At 38.5% G+C, this 22,333-nt stretch overlaps 1 protein-coding gene across 2 annotated transcripts in view; it reads right to left on the reverse strand.

Annotated features, from left to right (window-relative positions):
• The window catches only part of glb1 (galactosidase, beta 1), a 119,618-nt gene that overhangs the window by 49,069 nt on the left and 48,216 nt on the right, over positions 1–22,333 (reverse strand). For both annotated transcript variants that reach the window (XR_005630797.1, XM_039737706.1), the window contains exons 7-11: positions 18,290–18,348; positions 9,202–9,323; positions 8,607–8,647; positions 7,718–7,830; positions 4,664–4,738 (exon numbers count right to left, since the gene is read on the reverse strand). Coding sequence is in view for 1 of the 2 variants with exons in the window: in XM_039737706.1 (XP_039593640.1) it covers positions 4,664–4,738; positions 7,718–7,830; positions 8,607–8,647; positions 9,202–9,323; positions 18,290–18,348 (410 nt within the window). In the remaining variant the exon portion in view is untranslated. The remainder of the gene's footprint in view (positions 1–4,663; positions 4,739–7,717; positions 7,831–8,606; positions 8,648–9,201; positions 9,324–18,289; positions 18,349–22,333) is intronic.

Below are 22,333 nucleotides of genomic sequence, written 5' to 3' on the forward strand. Positions count from 1 at the left end.
GAGTGATGAGTAGTGCAACAGACAGATGCACCCTTACCCAGCTGGGACGCCTCTGAAGTGGAAGGACTTGGGGACAGAGTGTGTTCAGGGCATTATCTCTCCTGGATCACTAGGTGGCAACCACCCTGGGTTGCTATACCACCATGGGTATGGCATGCTGGGAATTGGAGTTTGGTTGTCCAGCCCTGTTCGGTTCTTGGGTGCTACCAGAGGATGCTGCAGGGACTCCTGAGTCCAACGTCATCAGGCTCCCTACCTAGAAGTGCTTCCGGACCAGTCTTATGGGACACTGGAAGTACTCCCAGGGATTACATAAAAGGGGCCTTGCTGGAGGATGGATGGAAGCAGAAAGAGAGACGGAGAAAAAGATGAGAAGAGTGCTGTATATCTGTTTATTTTCTGTGTTTTGGGAAACGTTTGAATAGCATTTCCCACAAAATAAAACCCTGCCTTGTGCCTATGTCTGTCTGTGTCTGGAGTTTAGGAAGCCAAAGCACCCCCTGCACACCACAATGTGGCGCAGTCGGCAGGATTCCTAGCCTTCTGCATGGCAGGAACCTGCATTTAAGATCTTTTGGCAAAACCCGACACAGCAGCGCAATCACACACACCCAGAGCCTGTGCAGGATGCACAAAACACAGCTCTCCTCCTGATGGGAAAGACAAGGTTGAGGCAGGCCGTGAACTGGCAGTCGTATGGATTCATCCACAGCAAGGATGCCGATACGGGAAGCATCAGGGCCGATATTCCTTGGGATTTTAATATGAGTGTTTCATGCGCATAGCTCCTAGATGGAGATTACCCAGATGAAGAGTATCCCTGTCTACAACAATGGCAGTGTGAGCTTGAATGGCTCAAGTAGAGAAGACCTCACCCTGTTGTTCACCCAGAAGGGTCATGTGTCCACTCAGAAGGACCCAGGAGAAGTGTGGAGTGACAGGTGACCCTCAAGGTGCCTGGAGCCTTATCCAACAGACAGAATTCCACAAAGGGGAGAGGGGACAGTGAATGCTTGAAATAGCTGTCCCTGAAGCATGTAAAGGCTTGGAAAAAACGTGCCAGAGTCCTGAAGGTAAGTTAGTAGAGGCAGAACCAGCTGGACAGGCAGAGGGCCCCTCCCAAGCCCGCAGAACACCTGACAGAGGATGTGCAAATGAGGTGCAGGCTTAATGGCTCAAGGCCGTTGGGTGGAGAAACGAATAACTGTGTTGTGGGCATACCAGAGCTGGAAAGCCTGCTCAGTTCACACATTCTTTGTTGCAGTTGGTCGATCTGCTAAGGTGGACGGTCGAGAATCTGGAGAGGTCGGCCTAGGTGACCCAGAAGACAGAGAAGGACTACCTAAGGAAGGTCAGCGAGGGACTCTCCTCAAAGGTAGATTCGGCGGTACAGATAAGTGCCTCCTGTTCCATAAATAAAAAGGGAAATCTGAGCAAATTTTCTCAAGATGTAATATCTGGAGGATGGCGAGTAGCTGGAGGAGCAACAGTGGACACAGGAGTGATGATCGACTGCCCAGTGGTAAGGGAGAAAGATCAAAGGGCAACTTGTTGGTGCCAACGTCTGGTCAGTCCAGTTCCAGAGCAAACCAGTGCCAGTGCCAGTCGCACACAAGTCTAAAGCTCTCTTTGCCTCACACTGTCATTATACCCCAAAGCAGTAAGGAGATCAGTGGAAAAAGGACTGGATCTCCTACCAAGACAATGCATAAGCTCACACGCCCACGTACGTTGGAGGGCATCACTCCACAAGGGAGATGAGCCGTCCTCCTTTCGATCCCGCAGGTGCCAGAAAGGGAGCAGCTTTGCTATGAATGCCACTGGCTAGAACATGGCTGGGGATGTTGCCTGCAAGTGGCAAGAGGACGCAGGAATGCAACAGCACCACAGCATCTACATGTCAACTTGGTGGTTGTGCATTGTGAGGCAGAGCCATGGACTGGCCAACATTCTCAGGATGGGATGTTTTGCCCCACGTGGCTCAGCTGAGGGAGGGGCCGTGTGACGGACAGCTGGAGCCTTTGCCCGGCAGTGACACCTCTGAAGTAGCAGGACTGGGGGACAGAGAGCATTATCTCTCCCGGAACACTAGGTGGAAGCCACACTGGGTTGATATGGCTCCATGGATTCCCACAGGGCATGCTGGGAATTGGAGTTTGGTGGCTCAGTCCTGTTGGGTTCTGGGGGTGTCACCAGGGGCTGCTGCAGGGACTCCTAAGCCCTACGTCATTGGGCTACCACCTTATCCGGAAGTGCTTCTGGACCAATCCTACAGGACACCGGAAGTACTCCTGTGAATTACATAAAACGGGTCTGCTGCCACTGTTCTGAGAGCCAGAGTCGATGGAAGATGGCAAAGCTTGCTCGAGGAGGTCTGGAGGCAGAAAGAGAGACCCTCTTGGTATGGCAAGTTAGAGTTTTCCAAAGGCTTTTTATACAACATGTATGTCTTATTTTATATTTGGCCATAAACCAGGGGTCTTCTTACATAAGCTAACAGGCAAAGATGCATGTCTAAAAAGCGCAAGGCAAGCAAAGTCACTGTCTAAAATAGGGTAGATGGCTAGCAGTATCACTCATTTTGGATAAGAGAAGTAGTAGCAGTAGTAGTTTTTTTTTAATACATTTTCTGGGAATATGTGTAAAAATTGTTCCTATAACCAGAAATATATAAGCAAAGGTAGTAACAGCAGTAAAAATAATGCATATTATTGATTTTTGAATGCAATGGACGACGCGTCAGCCCTTGCATTCATTGCTACCATTCATTCATAGTGCCGCGTCAGAATCCTGACTTGGGCGGCAGCTATTGCTTCTTTCTGATTTCTGTATTTGACATTCCTTAATACGTCAAGTGTCTTCATTCCAGTTACACATTGTAGCCAGCCAAGAAATGTTAATCGTGGATGACCCTGTGCCCATTTGCTCTCTATCCTTCCAGGCAAAACTAATTCCTCCAATTTTTCTTTTCACAATCACTTCTAGCAATTCCCGAGTCATTCCAGCTCTGTACAACACTTCTACATTTGTAATCTTTTTAGTCAATGATCTTTTCACCAAACATTTCAATATATGCCGTCCCATTCCATCTTTTTGAAAGCACTCTCATTGCTACCAGAGTTTCATTTGCTAGTACACAGTACATATCTGGGGTGTTCAACTCTGATTCTGGAGGGCTACAGTGGCTGCAGGTTTTCTTTCCTGCCACATTCTTAATTAGTGACCAATTTCTGCTGGTAATTCTCTTCTTTAAGTGTCATTTTAATTTCCTTGCGTTTTAACACTAAGCCCACTGGACTGCTTCTTTATTGCTTAAATGGCAGGCCAAACAGAAATGAGATGTGAAGTGAGCCAACACATAACCAGCTAAGTTCAGGCATCAATCTCCAACCATTTTCTTAATTAGAAACAGATTCTTGTTGTTAATTAAACACATGTACAGAATTCCACTGCTACGTTGGTGCTCTCATTGTCTAACCAGATATTCCCAAAACTGTTGATATTAGTTTTTTTAAAGAGCACTGTCAAAATGTTTTTACACCTCAGCCAATCAATACTACTGAGAGCTTCAACTTTCTTTATTTTCAAATATTGTATGATGGACGCAGGTTAGCTGGTCGGGTTTGGTCTCATTTTGTATCTCATTATTGTTTGGCTGCTAATTAAGGAAAAAAAAAACAATTAAGGAGTCCAAGTCTTAAATAGCAAGTCAATTTAAATTAAAGGAAAAGTTATTTGTAATTAGCAGCAGATTTTGGTCACTGATTAAGACGGTGGCAGGAAGGTAAACCTACAGCAGCTGTAGCCCTATGGGATTGGCACTGCGACACCCCTGATATATATGATTTATTATAACTCATCAAGTTACAAATTTTTACACTGAAGAGATTTAAAATATATATATATCACTAATTATGTTATTTGTTCAGACTTTTCTTCAAATTTTGAATTTAGTATTTTACCCGGATTTATTGTCTTATAGCACCGTGATGTCCTACATTGATGGATTGAAAGCCAGAAGTCTACATGACCATTATCATCAAGTCCTTTCAAGAGAACCGTTTCATTGATAATAGTTAGAATGTCCAGAGGGGACAGGGAGGTCTCGTGGCCTCAGACCCCCTGCAGATTTTATTTTTTCTCTTCAGCCATCTGGAGTTTTTTTTTCTGTCCTCCCTGGCCATCGGACCTTACTCTTATTCTATGTTAATTAGTGTTGTCTTATTCTAATTCTTACTTTGTCTTTTATTTCTGATTTCTTCATCATGTAAATCACTTTGAGCTACATTGTGTATGAAAATGTGCTATATAAATAAATGTTGCTCTATTCTATTTAATGCTTTGTATGGCCTACATTTATCTATTGTAGCGTTCTATGCAGAAAATATTTCCATTTAATATTACATATACCCTGCTGTTCTTTCTGAAACTCTGCAATGTGCCTTAAGCATGAGAAAGATGCTATAAAATAAAATGTATTATTATCAACGTGTATAAGGGGGCTGCATACACATTTTTGTAACGCCTGAAACTGTGCAGCGCATATTAAGTAAATATAGCCAGTTTTAAAATTACCTATTTTAGAGCACATTTAAACAGACTCAATGATATCCCCTAATATTTCTGTCAGAAAGTAATTCTGTGTCCATAGAGTTGGACTTACCTTCTTCATTTGAACAGCTCCATAGGAAAACTTGGGTGTTGATGGAGGTACTGGACCCTGAGGGACATCTTTGAACTGTGGAAGGTAAAGTGAAATGAATCAAACAAAAGAACCTAACTCACATTCTGAATAAATTACTGCAAACTAAGCATGGATTAATTGTGTTCTGCGTTGCTTTATGGCAACACACGTATTTTACTTGTTTATTTGATGTTGTTATGGCTCTTTTGTTTTAACTATAATATGATTTTACTTAAAAACTTCATGTACACTTTTCTTTGATATTTATTTTAAAGTATAGTCCAGGGGTTCCTTAACCACTGGCAATAACAGGAAGTAAAACTGAGAACATAAGCTTGGGTCTTTAAAAAATGTTCATTATAAAGGTGATTGCTGGTTTCAATTGCAAGTAACCAAGTTACCACAGCAGCCTCTTTGAAATGTTGTCTTTTGATCTAAACGTACACAGTGGAAACTGAGAACAAATACATTTATTTTTTAGTTTCAAAAAGTTGTCATAAAATTGTTTCTTTTTCTTTATGTATTTTGTGATGGAAACTTGATTGGTTTAAAAACATTAAGTTGTCTTGTGAATTCAGTCCACTTTGTGGATTTGCAGTCAACAGCGAGCTTTTTAGGCCTCTCACCTGGCCGTTTATTATTACATGTGAAGATGAGCCAATTCAGGGGCTCTCGATCAAAGACGTTTCCAACAGAAAATCTATTTTAATGCTCACTTTTTCAATGGACTGGTGGCATTGAGCCACAGCAATGCATATGGTGCAGGAGCTTGGATCAGACAGGACAGTAATCCACTAAATAGCATGTGTAGACAATTAAAGACTGGGCAATTTAGGAATGTCAGTAAACCTCAAGGAATGTCTTTAAGCTGCAGGAAGAAATCTGAATGTCCAGGCAAAAATCACGTAAGCAGAAGGAAAACATGCAAAGTCAAAGCAAAAAACAGTCTCACAAGAAATCAAATTTCACCAGGGTTAGGCATGTTGGACGATTCTAGAAATAAATCCATGGAATAATAACATCCATCCATCCATCATCCAACCAGCTATATCCTAACTACAGGGTCACGGGGGTCTGCTGGAGCCAATCCTAGCCAACACTGGGCGCAAGGCAGGAAATAATCCCCGGCCAGGGCGCCTGCCCACTGTGGTGGAATAATTACAGATTTTTTAAAAATAAAACAGAAACGGATATTTATACCAATAAAATATATATATTCACTTTGACAAGTATCATTACTCAGTTTGTGAATTATGGAAAAAAACAATAGCAAAACCGTAACACGGAGAGTACACCCTGGGGTAAGGTTGAAAGTTTATTAATGAATGAATTCATTTGATGATCTGATCTTCATGACATATTTTTCATTTCACTATTTTCAGCTTCTTTCAGCTGAGATGGTGTGTTATTACACTGGTTAGAGCTACTCCATCCTTGATCCTCCTTCTTGGGTCTGAATTCTGTGCCTGGCGAGTCCGTGTGGAGTTTCGACCTTACCCCATTGTTTGCATGGGTTTTGTCCAGAGATGTGATTGTCTGGTTACTCAGCAATTTCAAAATGGCTTTGTGTGACTGTGGATGTTTGAGTAAGTGGGGCCCCGTGATGGACTGGAGTCCCATTCAGAGCTGATCCTGCCTTGTGCTTGATGAAGCTTGATGAAGCTGGGTAAAGTTCTTGTCCTCAGTGACCATGAAATGGACCATTTGAAAACTTTATAATCTTGCGGTATACGCCATCAGTATAAAAAAAGTAATGTTTTTGTTCTGTGTTGACCAGCATATTTAAAGAACTAAATTTCCAAAGAGGTAGGGAGTGCCTTCTGCTGGATAAAACTGACAACTACAGCTACACTGAATGTAGATACCTATCACCATGGCTCAGGCTTAAACTTATTGTCACATGTGTAGAGCACAGTGAAATTCTTACATGAATATTTAAGCTTTCTTAACTGATCTCAGGCTATTGTCACACAATGGAGACGTTTTCTTTCTTTTCTATAGAAAATATGTCCATGTACAAAATATATGCTTGTATAATATGTGTATTTTGAATTAAGCAGTTTTATTTAGCCCTGGATATAATTCATATTTCAAAAATAATGTATGGGGCTAAAAGAATCATTAAAAAACCTCTCACCAAGTAAAACAGTATCACCACCAATGACCACAATAGCTTAAAAATGTATAATTGTACATATATAAGAGCTTACTGTACATACACAGAGACCTATACTGATATTTATACTATTAATATACTGTTGGCATACAACACAAGAGACAGTGATGACTAAAATTGACTACAAAACACAGTAAGCTTTCATTTTGAAAACTTTTTAAGGGATTGTTCTTAACTGGGACCTACTTTTCCTGTCCAGCACTGTGTACTGGAAGAAGCAGGGTCAGAAAACGAATGGTAAGTCAGGGTTAACATATCGTGGACAGGCATCTCCAGTCCTGGGGCTAATGGGCCACAGATTCTTCAAGTTTTAAACAAATTACTTTCTTAATGATAAGCTTCATGATGCTTAACAGACAGGTTACTTTAATAATCAGTACTGTTGTCATTTTACAATGCAGAGATTTTCGCCAAGTGTGAATATTACTATTCAAGTAAATCAAAATTTTATTGGACTGGACTGGCTTGGTAGTATTTTTTTGCAATTATTACTTCCCATCATTATGAAAAAGCAGATATTTTAGGATTGACATAAATTGGTGTTAAATCGGCTGCTCAATTGTTGCCCACTGTACTATTTGCACCTCCTCTTGATGAAACTGTTTAAAAAAATAATATTCTAAGTTTCACTTCAATTTCCACAGCTATAAAACAAGACAAACCAAGAACACAATAAAACAACACAGTTAAAAAAAAAAAAAAAAAAAAGTATAATACAGCAAAGCACAAAACAGAAAAACAATATGGTTAGAACTCTCTTAATTAAGGGAAGAAACGCCAGCAGATTCTTTATGCTAGCAGTTAGATTTAATTAATCTCAAGCTATATTAAAACAAAAACCCAAAAAGACAGCATACCATTTTAATAACCTCACGTATGGCAAAATATTTTTCAGTCAGATCCCCTGCTTCAGTAAGAGGAGAATCATAATCATAGCTTGTGGGTTGGGAAGCAAATGGTGAATTTGCACCTAAACAGAAAAAAAAAAAAAATCTACAGTTATAATAGCAATTGACACTGTAAGACAGTAGATTATATTTTATATTAAAATATCTCTATACTAGCTGTGTAGGCTCGTGCTGTAAAAACCCCGGGCTCCTAGAAACTACTGAAATTGTCGGTGGTTTCGTTTTGCGGACGTGCTCGCCCCCTTTGCTTATCAGCAGCCAAGCGAGTTTCACTTTGGCGATGGAGTCGCTTTCTCTCAGCTTCAGGCTGTAGCCCCATACTTCATTCTTCTTCCGACTTGTTAACTTGGAGCCGCCTTGCCAGTTTTTTGAGCTTCATGCTGTAGCCTTACATTTCTCGACATTTATGCAGCTCTTTACTCACTACTCAAAGCGTTTTGCAGGGAGGACCCCGGATGCGAACCCCTGATCTCCTTACTGCGAGGCAGCGAGTTACTCTTATGCCTTCTGAGTAGAGGCACTGCACTGCATACTATGCATAAGAGTTTAAAATTATAAGCACAGAATTTCAGCGTTGTGTCTATACCTCTGTCACATTTTAACATAAAAGTGGTTAAACAAACTGTCCAATTATAAACCAATTATTACTAGAGTCCAATGAATTTGTATTATCCCCGTTATAAACAGCTCTGCTACACATATAAAGGGCAGCTGATGTTCAAATATAAGATAACATATAATAATAATGATAATAAACAAAAAATAATAATACATTTTATTTACATAGTGCCTTACAGTACTTCAAAACAGGTAAATGAAAGAAAAAAAAAAACCTCACCATTCCAATAACCGAAGTTTGTTCCTCCTATAAACATATACCTAAAAAAAACCCAAAAAAAACAGTATTTAGATTAAAAAACCTCATATCATGACTTAAAATTTAGATAGACCTTTATTTGTCCATGGGGGAAATTGAGCTTTTTACAGAAGCTCTTTAAATAAATAAAATACATAAATAGGTAGATAAGCATGTAGGTAAGTAAATAAATAAATATACAGACACCTTGGTCTGAATACACACCAGAATGATTATAAATGGCAGCTACTTAACATTTCAGGGTACATTTATCTCACTACTGGCCAGAAACTCAATACCTTAACCATGAAATGACAATAACCGGGAAAAAAAAACAAAAACAAAAAAAAAAAACCAGAAAGCAAAGATCGATTTAATCTGTAAATCTTGTTCTTAGTCTGTGCACATAGCAGTGTTTTTATATTTTGAGTGTAATACTGTAAACAATATGGAATGTGAAGCCTTTTTCTTGTAATCTGTAAACCTCAACCACAGCGCTGATACTATGTGCAACCACAAAACAGTCTAAACATTATAAAAAAACAAAGAAAAACAAGTCATGGGTCAAACTTCTTACAAGTTAACATTGGCTCCATGCAGCAGGATTTCATTCAGAGATTTGGCGACGACGTCTTTGCTGACAACTGAGTGGGCTTCACCCCAATGGTCTAACCAGCCTGTGTAGAATTCGGAATTCACCTGCAATAAGAAAAAGCACCAAATTAATTCTAAATTGTAATATTAGATAAAAATAACTTTAACATGATGTTAGTCACAGGCTTATTGCTATTCTGTTCATAGGTTTACAAACCTTAGGCCTTCTAGCATTTCATTTTTAACTTAAACTGGACTCACACATTTGACACAATACCTTACCCGTTTTAAACATGTTGTTTTATGTGCAGTATATAGCATGGCAAAAATGATACAGTCACACCACTGTCTGAGCTGTCAGTACATGCAGTGTTTGAAAGAAACTGGGTGTACAATTGCAAAGACCAGACATGAACCTGCACCGTAGCTGAAAGGACCCCACATCATAATGCCCAGTGCTTGTCCTGCATGTCACGGGCATATGCACGATGAATCTCTGCTGCAGTCTAAAGGGAAAACAGTTGACAGCAATTGTCCATGATGGATAGCAGTTCATTGTGTTGCTTGGCTAATGAACCAGTGTCAGAGAAATACTTAGTCATTATAATCTATAGATAATACAGCAATGAAGTTGTTTTTAATGTAATGGAAATCCTGCAGACACATTTAGTGACTGAATGCATTATTGGTCACCAAACCACAGATTGGCAGCTCATTTCCTTTTTCATTCATTTTACACAAGTTAATTACATTTTTTTTTTTTTTTATGGTCTTAAACATAATGTAACAAACCCTCTACAATTTCAAGGAGCAGGAGAAGCGAGCTGCTGGAACAAAAGTTCACACAGCCAAAGACATTCCCCCGTTTTTCTGGCTGGTGGATGAGTAAAACATAGAAATCTCCAACATTTATTAAGTGGAAGCCACCTTTCTCAAGATGACTTTCAAACAGCACACTAATTGGTAATTGAAGTCATTCAGAACTATTCTCAGTTTTAATGCTAAAGAGTTTGGAAAGTCACCAGTACATTTCAAGGAAAGTTTCTGAAATTTCAAAAATGTGTAGTGTGCACTCAATCTGAGATATTTCAATGGAAATACACCTTTTTAGAACAACACTAGAACAATCTGAATGAGAACTGGCCATTCAGCCCAACAAAGCGCGCCAGTCCTAGCCACTTAATTCAGTCAAGTTGACTTTTGAAAGTCCCTAAAGTCCTACCCGTCCATCACAATACTTGGTCATTTATTCCAAGTGTCTATAGATCTCTGTGCTAAGAAAAACTTCCTAATGTTTGTATGAAGTCTCCAACTGTGTCCCCGTGTTCTTGATGAACTCATTTTAAAGTCACAGTCTCGATTTACTTGACTCATTCTCTTCATAATTTTAAAAGCTTCAATCAGGTCTCCTCTTAATCTTCTTTTGATTCAAACTAAAAAGGCTCAGCCCTGGGATCAGCCCAGTTGCTCTTCTCTGGACTATTTCTTGCTCTGCTATATTTTTTATTTTTGTAGCCTGGAGACCAGAACTGCACACAGGGTTCCACATGAGGCCTCACCAATGTGTGTTATAAAGCATTAGCATCACCTCCTTGGACTTGTGCTCCACACATCAAGGCGCTATATAACCTGACACTCCGTTAGCCTTCTTAATGGCTTCTGAACACTGTCTGGCAGTTGATAGCATCGAGTCCACTACGACTCCTAAATCCTTCTCATAAGGTGGACTTTTGATTTTCAGACCTCCCATTGTATATTTAAACCTCACATTTTACTTCCTACTTCCTTCCTTTTCTAACAAATTTCTTTCAATGATGAGTGTGCCACATTTAAACAAAATCACCCTGCTGGGATCCAACTTGTTTCATGTGGACAGACAGATAGGATGATGGCAGCAGATGCTTTTCACATTATATGTGAATGCACCTTAAAATGGCAACCTGACACAAAATCTACATATAAACGCACACTAAATGCAATATATTTAACTGTGGATCTTTGCTCCTTCTGGCAAATTAAAGTGACCCTTGAATGTTTATTGTATGTGGAATAGGACGCAGTTTATAAAACTTAAACTTGCTGTACCTTTAAATGCAAAATGCTTAAATAACACTTCTTTTTTATTCAGTTTATAAAATGAGCTTCTTTTAAATCAGTGATCACAAAAACCACTCGATACACATTTGTTGATAACAGCAGTCTCCTACTGTTCAGTAGTCACCACATTTATCATCATCTGTATATCTTGGTTGGATCAGACTGCACTTGTATCTGTAATCTGAAAGCCACGACTTTTGAGTTAAGCAGTTAAATATGAAAACGCTCTACATGGATATACAGTACGATAGGAAACCAAAAAACTGCTTCCTTTTTGTCCAACACTTCTAACAAAATGTGTATTTAAATCTTCATCCAATACAAATCATCATTACTTACATTTCCCCACATTGTTTTTCTCTTTGGTATGTTTGTTCATAATATCTTATTAAAGATGAAAAAAGGTCAGACATGGCTTGTGTTTATTTTGGATATTACATGAAAAACCTGGGGTAGCACGGTGGCGCAGTGCTAGCACTACGGGTTTGCTTCCCGGGTCCTCCCTGCGTGGAGTTTGCATGTTCTCCCAGTGTCTGCGTGGGTTTCCTCCCACAGTCCAAAGACATGCAGGTTAGGTGGATTGGCGATTCTAAATTGGCCCTAGTGTGTGTGTGTGTGTTTGTATGTGTCCTGTGGTGGGTTGGCACCCTGCCCGGGATTGGTTCCTGCCTTGTGCCCTGTGTTGGCTGGGATTGGCTCCAACAGACCCCTGTGACCCTGTGTTCGGATTCAGCGGGTTGGAAAATGGATGGATGGATGAAAAACCTGAAACTTCAAAAAATGTGTACTGACTTAAGATCCACTGTAGTTAGCAGCAGGTAATCCATTCTTTAGTAAATACATACAGTGATGTCTCGTCCAGATAGCCGGTCTCGGCCAGTGTTGAAATATTCTTGCTTTGTATTTGAGCTTATCTGTTGTGAATGCAATGCAGGACCCATTCCCAGCTGGGACCCCATAATGGAAGGACAATAGGGAAGGAGGCATACCCTGGCTGGGATGGGGCTGAATCAACATCCCAGGCAAAGGGATAAATTAGTCGACAGTATAAGAGATGGCAGTGCTACAATGGCGTGGATCCAGTAAGGATACCTGCAGGGGTTAATCGGAATCTTAGTCCTGAGAGACAACACTGTTGGGGTCCTTGGGTATCACCAGAGGGCACTGCAGGGAGAAGGACTCCCTGTTTCAGAAGACGTCCGTTGGGCTACGCCCCGCTACTAGAAGTATTCCTGGGTTTGCAATAAAAGCAAAACATTCAGCCTCCTCTGGGGAGCTGGAGTTGGCAGGCAGAGGGCAAAGCTCACCTGGAAGAGAAAAAGTAGGATTGTTCATTGAAATGCTGTGGAACTGGTCTGTATAAGAAGGCATTTTCTGTAATGATAGATAGTACCAAAAAAAAACAAAAAAAAAAAAACTTTATTATACCTGGGACTGTTTAGTGTGGTGTGTTCTGGGGATTTGTGGCTCAGTGGCACCCCCTGTCTTTTATGACAAATTTAGTTATGCAGGTCCCTGCTAAAAAGATAGCTAGGATATCCTGTGAACTACACGCTGAGTGAATGTTGAATAGGTCAGTGCATCAATGCTAAAAGTTGAGGCATTTCCACCATTAACTTGTCCACCAGTAGAACCTCAGAGGTTCAAGTGCTTTTCGTGGGCACTTTAACCCCACAAAATAGCCGATTGCTCTTCTCTGCACACTTTCAAGAGCTGCTATGTCTTTTCCTAAAGCATGGTAATCTGAACTACACAATGTATTCCAAGTGTGCTCTTCCAAATGCATTATATATTCTGAGCATATTACAAAGATTTTGCAACGTAACCTTTCATTTGCTTTTTCCAAATATTTTCGGCATACTGCCTAAAAACTTAAAAATCTAAATCCCTGAAGGTCAGGTCATATTTGATGACTTTGTAGCATTCATTTATATAACCTTAGAGACTCAGAGGAAGTCAGTGGCCCGCTCCCAGGGATCTAGTACAAGGTATCCAGTGACTCACTCCAAGTAGTCCGCAATTTTCCACAACAAAATAAAACAGACTTGATTTTGTCTTTAGTCGAAGAGATGGGCTCTGTGTGTATGATAGCTGATCAACAATGAATGCTCATCCGGAAGTACAATGCATGTAAATGCAGCACAGAGGTAGTCAAAGAGCACTCCCATTGCTGCCAGTGGTGTAGTCTGATAAACCCAACAACTCATTCTGTGATTTACATCAACAAAACTTTGCCTTAAGTTGTATGGGTGGTCTCTCTGTGTGCAACAGTTGAGAACAAATGAATAATCAGCTAGAAAGACAATGCATATTAGACAGTTACAAGGAATAAGGGACACAAGTGTTTTAGACCTCGCAAACAGAAGGAAAGCTTGCCTGTCTGATGTCTCATGTTTTACAGACCACAAACAAATGTATCAAGATTATTGTTCAGCTCACCATCCTGGAAAGCATTCATACAGTGCTGGTACAAGCAGGCTGCATGTTATTTGCTGTCATAAAAAAGGCTGAGCTCGTCATACTTTGAGAATGCAAAGCTGTGCTGGAAAGTCATACCCTAGTCATGTAATCTGACATTCTCATGTGACAAGTCATCTCATAGAACAGTGATCATCAGGTCTCATGTCCCCTTCAACCAGAATTTTTATAACATGCCACCGGCATTTGTAGATTCTAAAAAAAAAAAAATGTAAACAATCTTAAACTTAACCAAGTTCTTCATCCGTTAAGCAACAGTGATCTCAATGTTGGTTTATTTTACTCTGTCTTTATTAAAAGAAAAGGTGAGGCCAACTTACTTCTTTGACACTTTCTGGAGGACTTTGCCACTTAATGCTCAGAAAGCTAAAACCGCCATCAATTAAAATTTGATTTGCTTGTATGGAATGCTGCTTGATTTTAATGCATTCAATAAAATGATTTAAATAAAAATAAATAAAATCGCCATTGATCCCACATTTTGTTTGTCACATGGGTGTTTCCTATATTGTGACAAACTTGACTACACTCCAGTTAGTTTTTAGAGACGTTATTAGCCTAAAGTATGTATGAAGATCACATTGTTAAGAGTAATTAATGCTGAAATTCAAGCAACTCTGGACTTTTTACTGCAACTGGATGTTATTGTGTGAAATATCAAAATGTGACGGCATCTTGTTCATCCAATCACTAATATAGACACCTCCTTTATTTGCTTACCCACAGTCATTCAGACATGTTGTGCTCTTTTGTGACAATCTTTTCAGTCTGAATATCACCTTAAAATGTAGTACCATATCTTCCCCTTGCCTGTCTTGCCCGTTGTTCCTAGATGATGCATAATCCCAATATGGTTTTTCTAACCATGATTTTGACTGAACCATGGCATAGTATTTCCAAGGATATCATGATCTCAAACCAATACTGTTGGGTCTAGCTTGTGTATTTTGCTTTATGCATTAAGAAGCAAACATAACTGATGAATTGTAAATTTCCCTTTACTTGCTTTGGTGTGCTCTGTGGGTTTTCACCTCGTTTTCCCCGTATAGAATTTTGTTTAAATATTTGTACACTTCTCTAAAGACCCTTACTTTAGGAGAATGTGTATTTTTGCAGGGGAGCTCATATTGTTTGCTTTTCCTTACAGTCTTAACTGTTAATGACAACACACAAATGAAGAACCAGAAATGAGTTTAAAACCAACAGAAAGACACCCATTTCCTTTCACCAGCCAGCCACACAGATGAGATAAGCTTTGCATGAATCCACTTAGAATGAAATCTGAAGTGTGATGTTAGGGTCAGAAAAGATGTACCACAAATATGAAAGCAAAGATACCTGAACGTACCACTGACTGGCAGAGGAAACTGGAGAAGCCATAGCAGAACCTACCTGAGCAAAAGAGGTTGTGAAAACTCCACAAACAACTCACTTGGCCACAGGTCTACCCAGGATGATGCACTTTAAGAGTTCAGGCCACGACACCACAGTACCACCCCAGCATACTCCATCATAGTGTCATCTATCAAAATGTAACCTTTACCCAGTTAGCTTTAACTTTACTTAAAATGTGCTAAGTTTGATTTTAAACATTGAATAAATAAACTATCATAAACCATGAAAACAAGGTAGAAATACACTTAAATTTAAGCAAATACCACTTCCTGACCATTTTTACTTCGAGTATTATGGGATTTTTTTTTTTGGCTGACAAATAAGTGAACACATTTACAGAATATCTACTCTAGCCATAATATATAAAACTAGCAAGACAGTGTGGCCTATTGGTGAGGCATTGTAGTGCATTGCTGTACTTTAACATAAGGCTACGGATTCGAGTCCCACGACTGGTGTCTTGTGTCACATTGATGTTAGCCAATTAACCTCCTTGTTTGTGCTCACAGGACAGAAACATCTGAGCAGTGGTAGTATTTCTATTTAGAGGATGCTTTGGAGAAAGGTATCAACAAAAAATTAAATAATGTGGAAACTACTTACCACGTACAGCATTGGGAAAGGCCAAATAAAAGAAGCTGTGCGCTCTAATAACCAGAAATGTGCTTTAATTGCTAAACCAATGTGTTATAAGCCTTACTACTTGAGGAAGCTGATCTACACAGTATGGCAGTTTTTTTTAATTACAGTGAATGTAAAACATCCAGAAATGTTTACTTTTATATGGTCATTAAATGTTCCTTAGTTTTAATTTTTCAGTCACTGCTTTGTATTTGTAATTCTGTGTACACTCTTGCGGTCACTCTTAAGCTAAGAATAAAGGAAAGAAATCACATTGAACGGAATTCAAATAAAGTTAAAACAGAATAAATAAAAAATTCATACGATGGTACACTAAATTCTCTCACAAGGACTGGTTTCTCAAAAAGATGACAAAAGATCATTCAGGACAAATCAGGAAAGGGGCAAAGGCACACAATACACAGTATATATATGTTCAAAATCGTATGTCATATAGTACACATTTATAGATCATTATTTTCGTTTTCATTAGGAGAATACAATAATGATACTCTCATGTCAATACAACCAATTTAAAGAGCATATGTCATACAAAGTACCTTATATACAAATGCTTTTGGCATTTGATATAACTATAAAAATATCTCAGGGCCAGAGTTTTAACCATGTTGAAATATACCTGTGGACTGACAGAGAGTGAAGCAAGCTGTCAAGGTGGGGACACGCCATTGTAGGCAGCCAGGGGGCGCATTCATCCCCCAGTATGTGTGTGTATGTATATATATATATATATATATATATATATATATATATACTGTACTGTATATATATACTGTATATATATATATATATACAGTATACACACACACAAGGGCAGAGTGGTGGCTCTAAGGCTAAGGATCTGCGCTGGTATGCCGAAGGTTGCTGGTTCGAATCCAAAAGAGATCCTTCTCTGCTGGGCCCTTGAGCAAGGCCCTTAACCTTCAATTGCTCCAGGGGCGCTGTACAATGGCTCACCCTGTGCCCTGACCCCACCCCAAGGGGTATGCGAAACTAACAAATTCCTAATACTGTACAAGTAATTTTATAAGGCGAAATAAAGAACAAAAAAGTAATTTATATATATATATATATATATATATATATATATATATATATATATATATATATATATATATACACACACATACATACATACACACACACACAGACATAAATATATATTAAATATGAAAAACGTATACACTTACATCCATGTGTAATATATGGTATATACTAAGGAAGGAGCTACTCAGTAATTTGTTAATGGCAACAGCAGGCTGTTTAAGTTTGCCAATGATACCTAAGCACATGGAAAGGCAGATAATCAAGAATCAGCAAAATTGTTACATGGCAATCTGGGCAATATATAGGCTTCAGCACATTTGTGGCAAAGGAAATTTAAAGCACATAAATAACAGTTATCACATATACCATAGTAAGTAGAAATGTCAGATTTGAATACACAAAGTGTGGTTTGAAACTTGAAAGTATACCTTATAAGAAGGATCTAGGAGTCAGAGTAGACTCATAACTATCTACATCAAGACAGTGTACAGATGTAATTAAGAAGGGGAGTATGATGAATGAAGTATAAGTCAAGGGGGTGATGCTAAAGCTGTATAATGAGCTAATAAGACCTCACCTGGAGTACTGTGTACAGTTTTGGTCTCCATATTACAAAAACAAGTAGCAGCACTAGAGAGAGTCCAGGGGAGAGCGACATGGCTGATTCCAGGACTTACAGGTATGAGTTATGAGTAAAGATTAAAGGAGCTGAACCTTTTCAGTGTAAGCAAATCGAGATTAAAAAAAGACATGATTAAGTGTTTAAAATTATGAAGGGAATTAGAATAGTCCTTAAACAAGAACACTGGCACATGGTTGGAGACTTGTTAATCACAAATGTCTTCTCATAGAACACTACAGATACATGGTTTACATTACCAAGTAGATTGGAAGAGAGTAGGACTTTAGGGAACTTCATATCTCAACTGGATGCTACTTTGGAGAATCTAAATAAACTGTATTGGCCAGTTTTTGGGTTAAATGTCCTGTTCTAATTGTTCCAATGTTCTATTAATATGAATATTCTAACAAACATCTCAAACATGGCAGAAGAAATTTTATAACAAATGGACCAAAACTGTCAATAATTTTGTGAGACAAATCTAAATAGAATATGAGTAATGTTGCGAATGTTAATTATCTGGAGGGGAACTTATTGAATATATAAAATGTTGGTAAAATATTTGTTGTTTACAACGGTTGTTCATTTATGCCACATAACCATATTCAAAGGCTTAGGATGTGGACAATAACTATATTATTTGACTCACAGTATGTATTATTGTTTCTCAAGCTGAGGTTTAATATCACCAATCAATCAATATTAATAATAAAATAATCACATATCTCAGATCTCACTTTTATGTGATTAACAGTTCATTAAAATGCACAGATATTTAATTGTATCTTACCAACGGTCCATTAGGCTCAGCATGCCTTTGTACCATGAACTGTGAGGTAACATTGCCACCTGTTGGAGAAAACACAAATAGATTAATCATAACTTCACTGAACCACAATGTTTCTTACAGGCTTCAGAGTTTCAGTTCCTGTTAAGAGAATAGCTCATGTTATCTGACTCTAACCTGATAAGCAGCAAACAAAACAAAACAAACAAACAAACGTCGCTGTTCTTCCATTAGATAAAAAAAAAAAAGAAAATACTAAAAAATACAAAAACATGTAATTAAATACCCATGATCTTCTCTTAAAACGGCATTATACAATAGACAGGAGATATATTACTGGGGTTAAAAAACAGTAAAATCAAATATGTTACTGGGAACCACTGAACAGCATAGTAGCATTTTTATCAAATGACTGTACACTTTGAAAGAATTTTAGTAAAGACAAGTAAAGAAAACATCACCCCATTATGTAGAAAAGGTGATTGGACTGATCCTAGTGTAGACCAGTGAGATTAATACACAGCACGATAAATTTAAAGAAGGCCATTGTTAAAAGATAGAGCAGCATAAATCAACTATGGGTGTAACAGAAAACAAATAATCTCTAGGAGTGGGAATTACCCAAAACATTTTTATTTATCTTTATATATCAAACAAGCTTTATTATTATGGTACTGTTTTTATATACACAGTACAATATTTTAATGTATTTTGCAATATATTAAACAATGGTATTCAATTTTGAATACTTTGCAACTTATTATCCCTTGCCTTAGCTGGCTGGAGTTAAAAAATTAATTCTATTCCTGTAGGTAAAAATGCATGTATCTATTAAATCTAATAAGAAAAACTTTTGACTCCATTCACCCCGCTTAAATCTTTATCAAATATGTAAAAGGTATTTCACTTATCTGAACTTTATCTGAACATTCTCCTCATAGTGAATGGAAAAACATCACACACGGGAACATCATCTCACCTCATGACTGTGTGGTTCCGTATGAGATGAGTCCAAGTGGAAGTATCAGGCAATTTAATGTTAACAGGAATTGTGGTTAAAATTCTAGCAGTTGTACACATATACTGTATATTTTCATATGTTGTACATGTCACTACATCTTTAATGACCCCCCAGCCCCCCAAAAAAAAGTTTTTCTTCATTGTTGTTTTTTTTTTTTCTTCATTGACTTTTCCACAGGGTGAAACAACAATCATTACTGAGGTGCAACTTCAGTGTCTGTCCTTCAACATGACATACTGTGGATATCACACAAAATTACAAAATATACCAACATATAAAAACAACAGATTCAAATACAGTTTCCAATGACTTCCTGGTATTAAGGACTTTAATAAACACCACCATAAAGGAATGCTTACAACTAGTTAGCCTACACTGCTTGATGGAAAAGGCTAAGTGTGCAGAACCTTGGATCTGAATGAGTCCAAGTCAAGTCAGCTCATATAATGGCTGCAGGAATGCTTTTGTTTTATTCCCGGATTGTCTTTACTATGAGCATAGGGCAATTTATTTGGGACTTCAAGTTGTGGGAAAAACTTCTAAACCAGCTCAAACACTGAAATGTGATATACTCTATTTTTGATTATCACCAAGCAATATCAAACTGCTCAAGAAATGCAGGTTATTTTCTCAGACAGTGTCTACTTGTAGATTCCATGTTGATTCAGCATCTATATAAATTTTAAAATATTTATATGACTGTTATTTTGTGATCATGACTAAGCAGTGCTGTGTGTTCATGAACAGGCTTTCGATCAAACACCCATTTCCTCAATTTTCCTAATGCTGAAAATGAGGAAATGATCCTCCCGCCACTGAATAATCCTCCTGCTCTCCATACTTATATTTAAATGTCCCCCGAATCTAAATCAAGCAGACCAAGGGCATCATCATCATCATCAGGAAACTTCGAAGTATAAAATGTTTAAAGTGGTGGTCACTCCTTTGTAAATAGGACTGCTGGGCTTACATAACTTATTGAGAACTTTTATTTCCATATACCTGGGAGAATTTTTGTAACTTGAACACATAATTACTATTACTACTTAATTTGTCATTTAGTACAATAAATTACTCACCTTTCTGCTCAAATAACACCAAAATATACCCAAACTGAGCAGAATTAGTTTAATAGAAACATTAGTCATCAAAGTAAAATCATTTACCATTCATTACATACTGCTTACTAAGGTGGTTTACCTACGCGCTTCAGCACTTCAAACAAAACATTCAAAGTTATGGCCTCTCAGTCTTTCTTTGACTATTTTTAGTCTGATGACCTTTTTCAGACTTATAATGCACAGGACAATGTGAGAAGACATGCAAGCAATACATGTGACAAAGCTGACTGGACTTAGCTGTGACAATGACAGGGACTGTGACTGTGCATCATCATCATCATCATCATCCAGCCCTGCTCCTCTAAGCAGGGTGTAGCCACACAATTCAAATGAACACCTGAAATGCACAATTGGAAACACTCTTTCCATATATACGCTTTTTAGGGTTATGCTAAAGCTACAAGTGTTCATTTAGCACTTGCAATTTTTCTGTGTAGTTTTACCTGAAATAACTACAAAGAGATTAGAACTAGTGAGACAAGTTTGAAAATCATCCCAGTCTCTGTCAGGGTAACTGTGAAAATTCAGCTTCATTGTAGGGTACTACATGACCTTCTTTGTAAACCCCAATTTTTTTTTTTTATAAATTAGTTGTTTGTTATTTGGGTGAGGCCTGTTATTTTTTGCCACGGCATGAATAATGTCCTGAGGTTGCATTGTAGTGCAGATTATTGCAGATAATCTTTTCTTGCTCCCATCAAGATTTAGTTAAATTCTCTTTGTAAAATCTTCAGCTGCACCCAATCCTTCTGTTTGAAAGTGTGCCTCTTACCTTCCAATTAAGTACTTCATATGTTTTGTTACCTGGGATCTTTTTTTCTTTTTTTTAGTCTGGGGTGGTATCACAGAATAACTACTGATCATTCAGTCCATTTTCCAAAGCTGCGCATTCAGTTCAGGGTCACGAGAAAGGAGTGTATATCTAGTTGGCACAGAGACATTGTGGAAATCAGCCTTAAATAGTGTGCATATCCAATTCAGGGGAATGCTGTATTAGTATTCTTACCATTCATAAAATTCTTACATATTTAACTAGCTGTACCCTGTGGCTTTGCCAATATAGTAATGAAACGGGACAAACTTTAAAAATCAATAGACGTTAACACTGTATCTGACCGTGTTCAGCTCTGGTGGGAGAGCATTCCCTGTGTGGGGAGAAAAGCACATGTTTGTGATATCTGTGGAAATCAGCAGCTACCCTCTAAAACACAAGGAGCTCTGATCTTTCTCTCTCAAAAACATCAAACGTTACTCCTTAATCTGTAGATCATAATGTCTGTTGAACAAACAGGTATCGCTAGCTAAGCGGAGGCAAGGTGCATTCTAATGGCGCTTTTCCACTGCATAGTACGGCACGACACGGTTCAGTTCAGCTCACTTTTGGGGGGTTTTCCACTGGGAACAGTACCTGGTACCTGGTCCTTTTTTTAGTACCACCTCAGCTGAGGTTCCAAGCGCCGAACCGTTACCAAAACGTGACGTGTAAACTCTGCTGGTCACTGATTGGCCGGAGAAAATCGTCATTACTGCGTCACTGGATATTCTTTTCTTTTAGGTACATACACGCGGAAGTTTGTGTCCCGTCTCTCCATCGCTGGACGCAGTTTTTTGCATAAGTGGATGAATGTTTCTTCAGACATTCGAAAGTTCTCCAGCCACTGAGTGTTTGTAAAACCGGGAACAATCACATCCCACCACTCTGAAGCACGGTTAAATGTCCAAACAGATGGTCTGTTGCGGCGACTTTTTTGCAAAATGTGGAAGATCTGTAATATACAGAATCAGCATTTTAATGTTACACTGGCAGTTAAGTTCATTTTATGCTTTGCAACAGTGATAAAAGTTGGCTAGTGATGTGCTTTTTTTAGATGCTTACCCTTGCGCGTCGTCGAGCTAAAGTGTTGT

This window comes from Polypterus senegalus, chromosome 15, assembly GCF_016835505.1.
Source record: "Polypterus senegalus isolate Bchr_013 chromosome 15, ASM1683550v1, whole genome shotgun sequence".
Classification (NCBI taxonomy): domain Eukaryota; kingdom Metazoa; phylum Chordata; class Cladistia; order Polypteriformes; family Polypteridae; genus Polypterus; species Polypterus senegalus.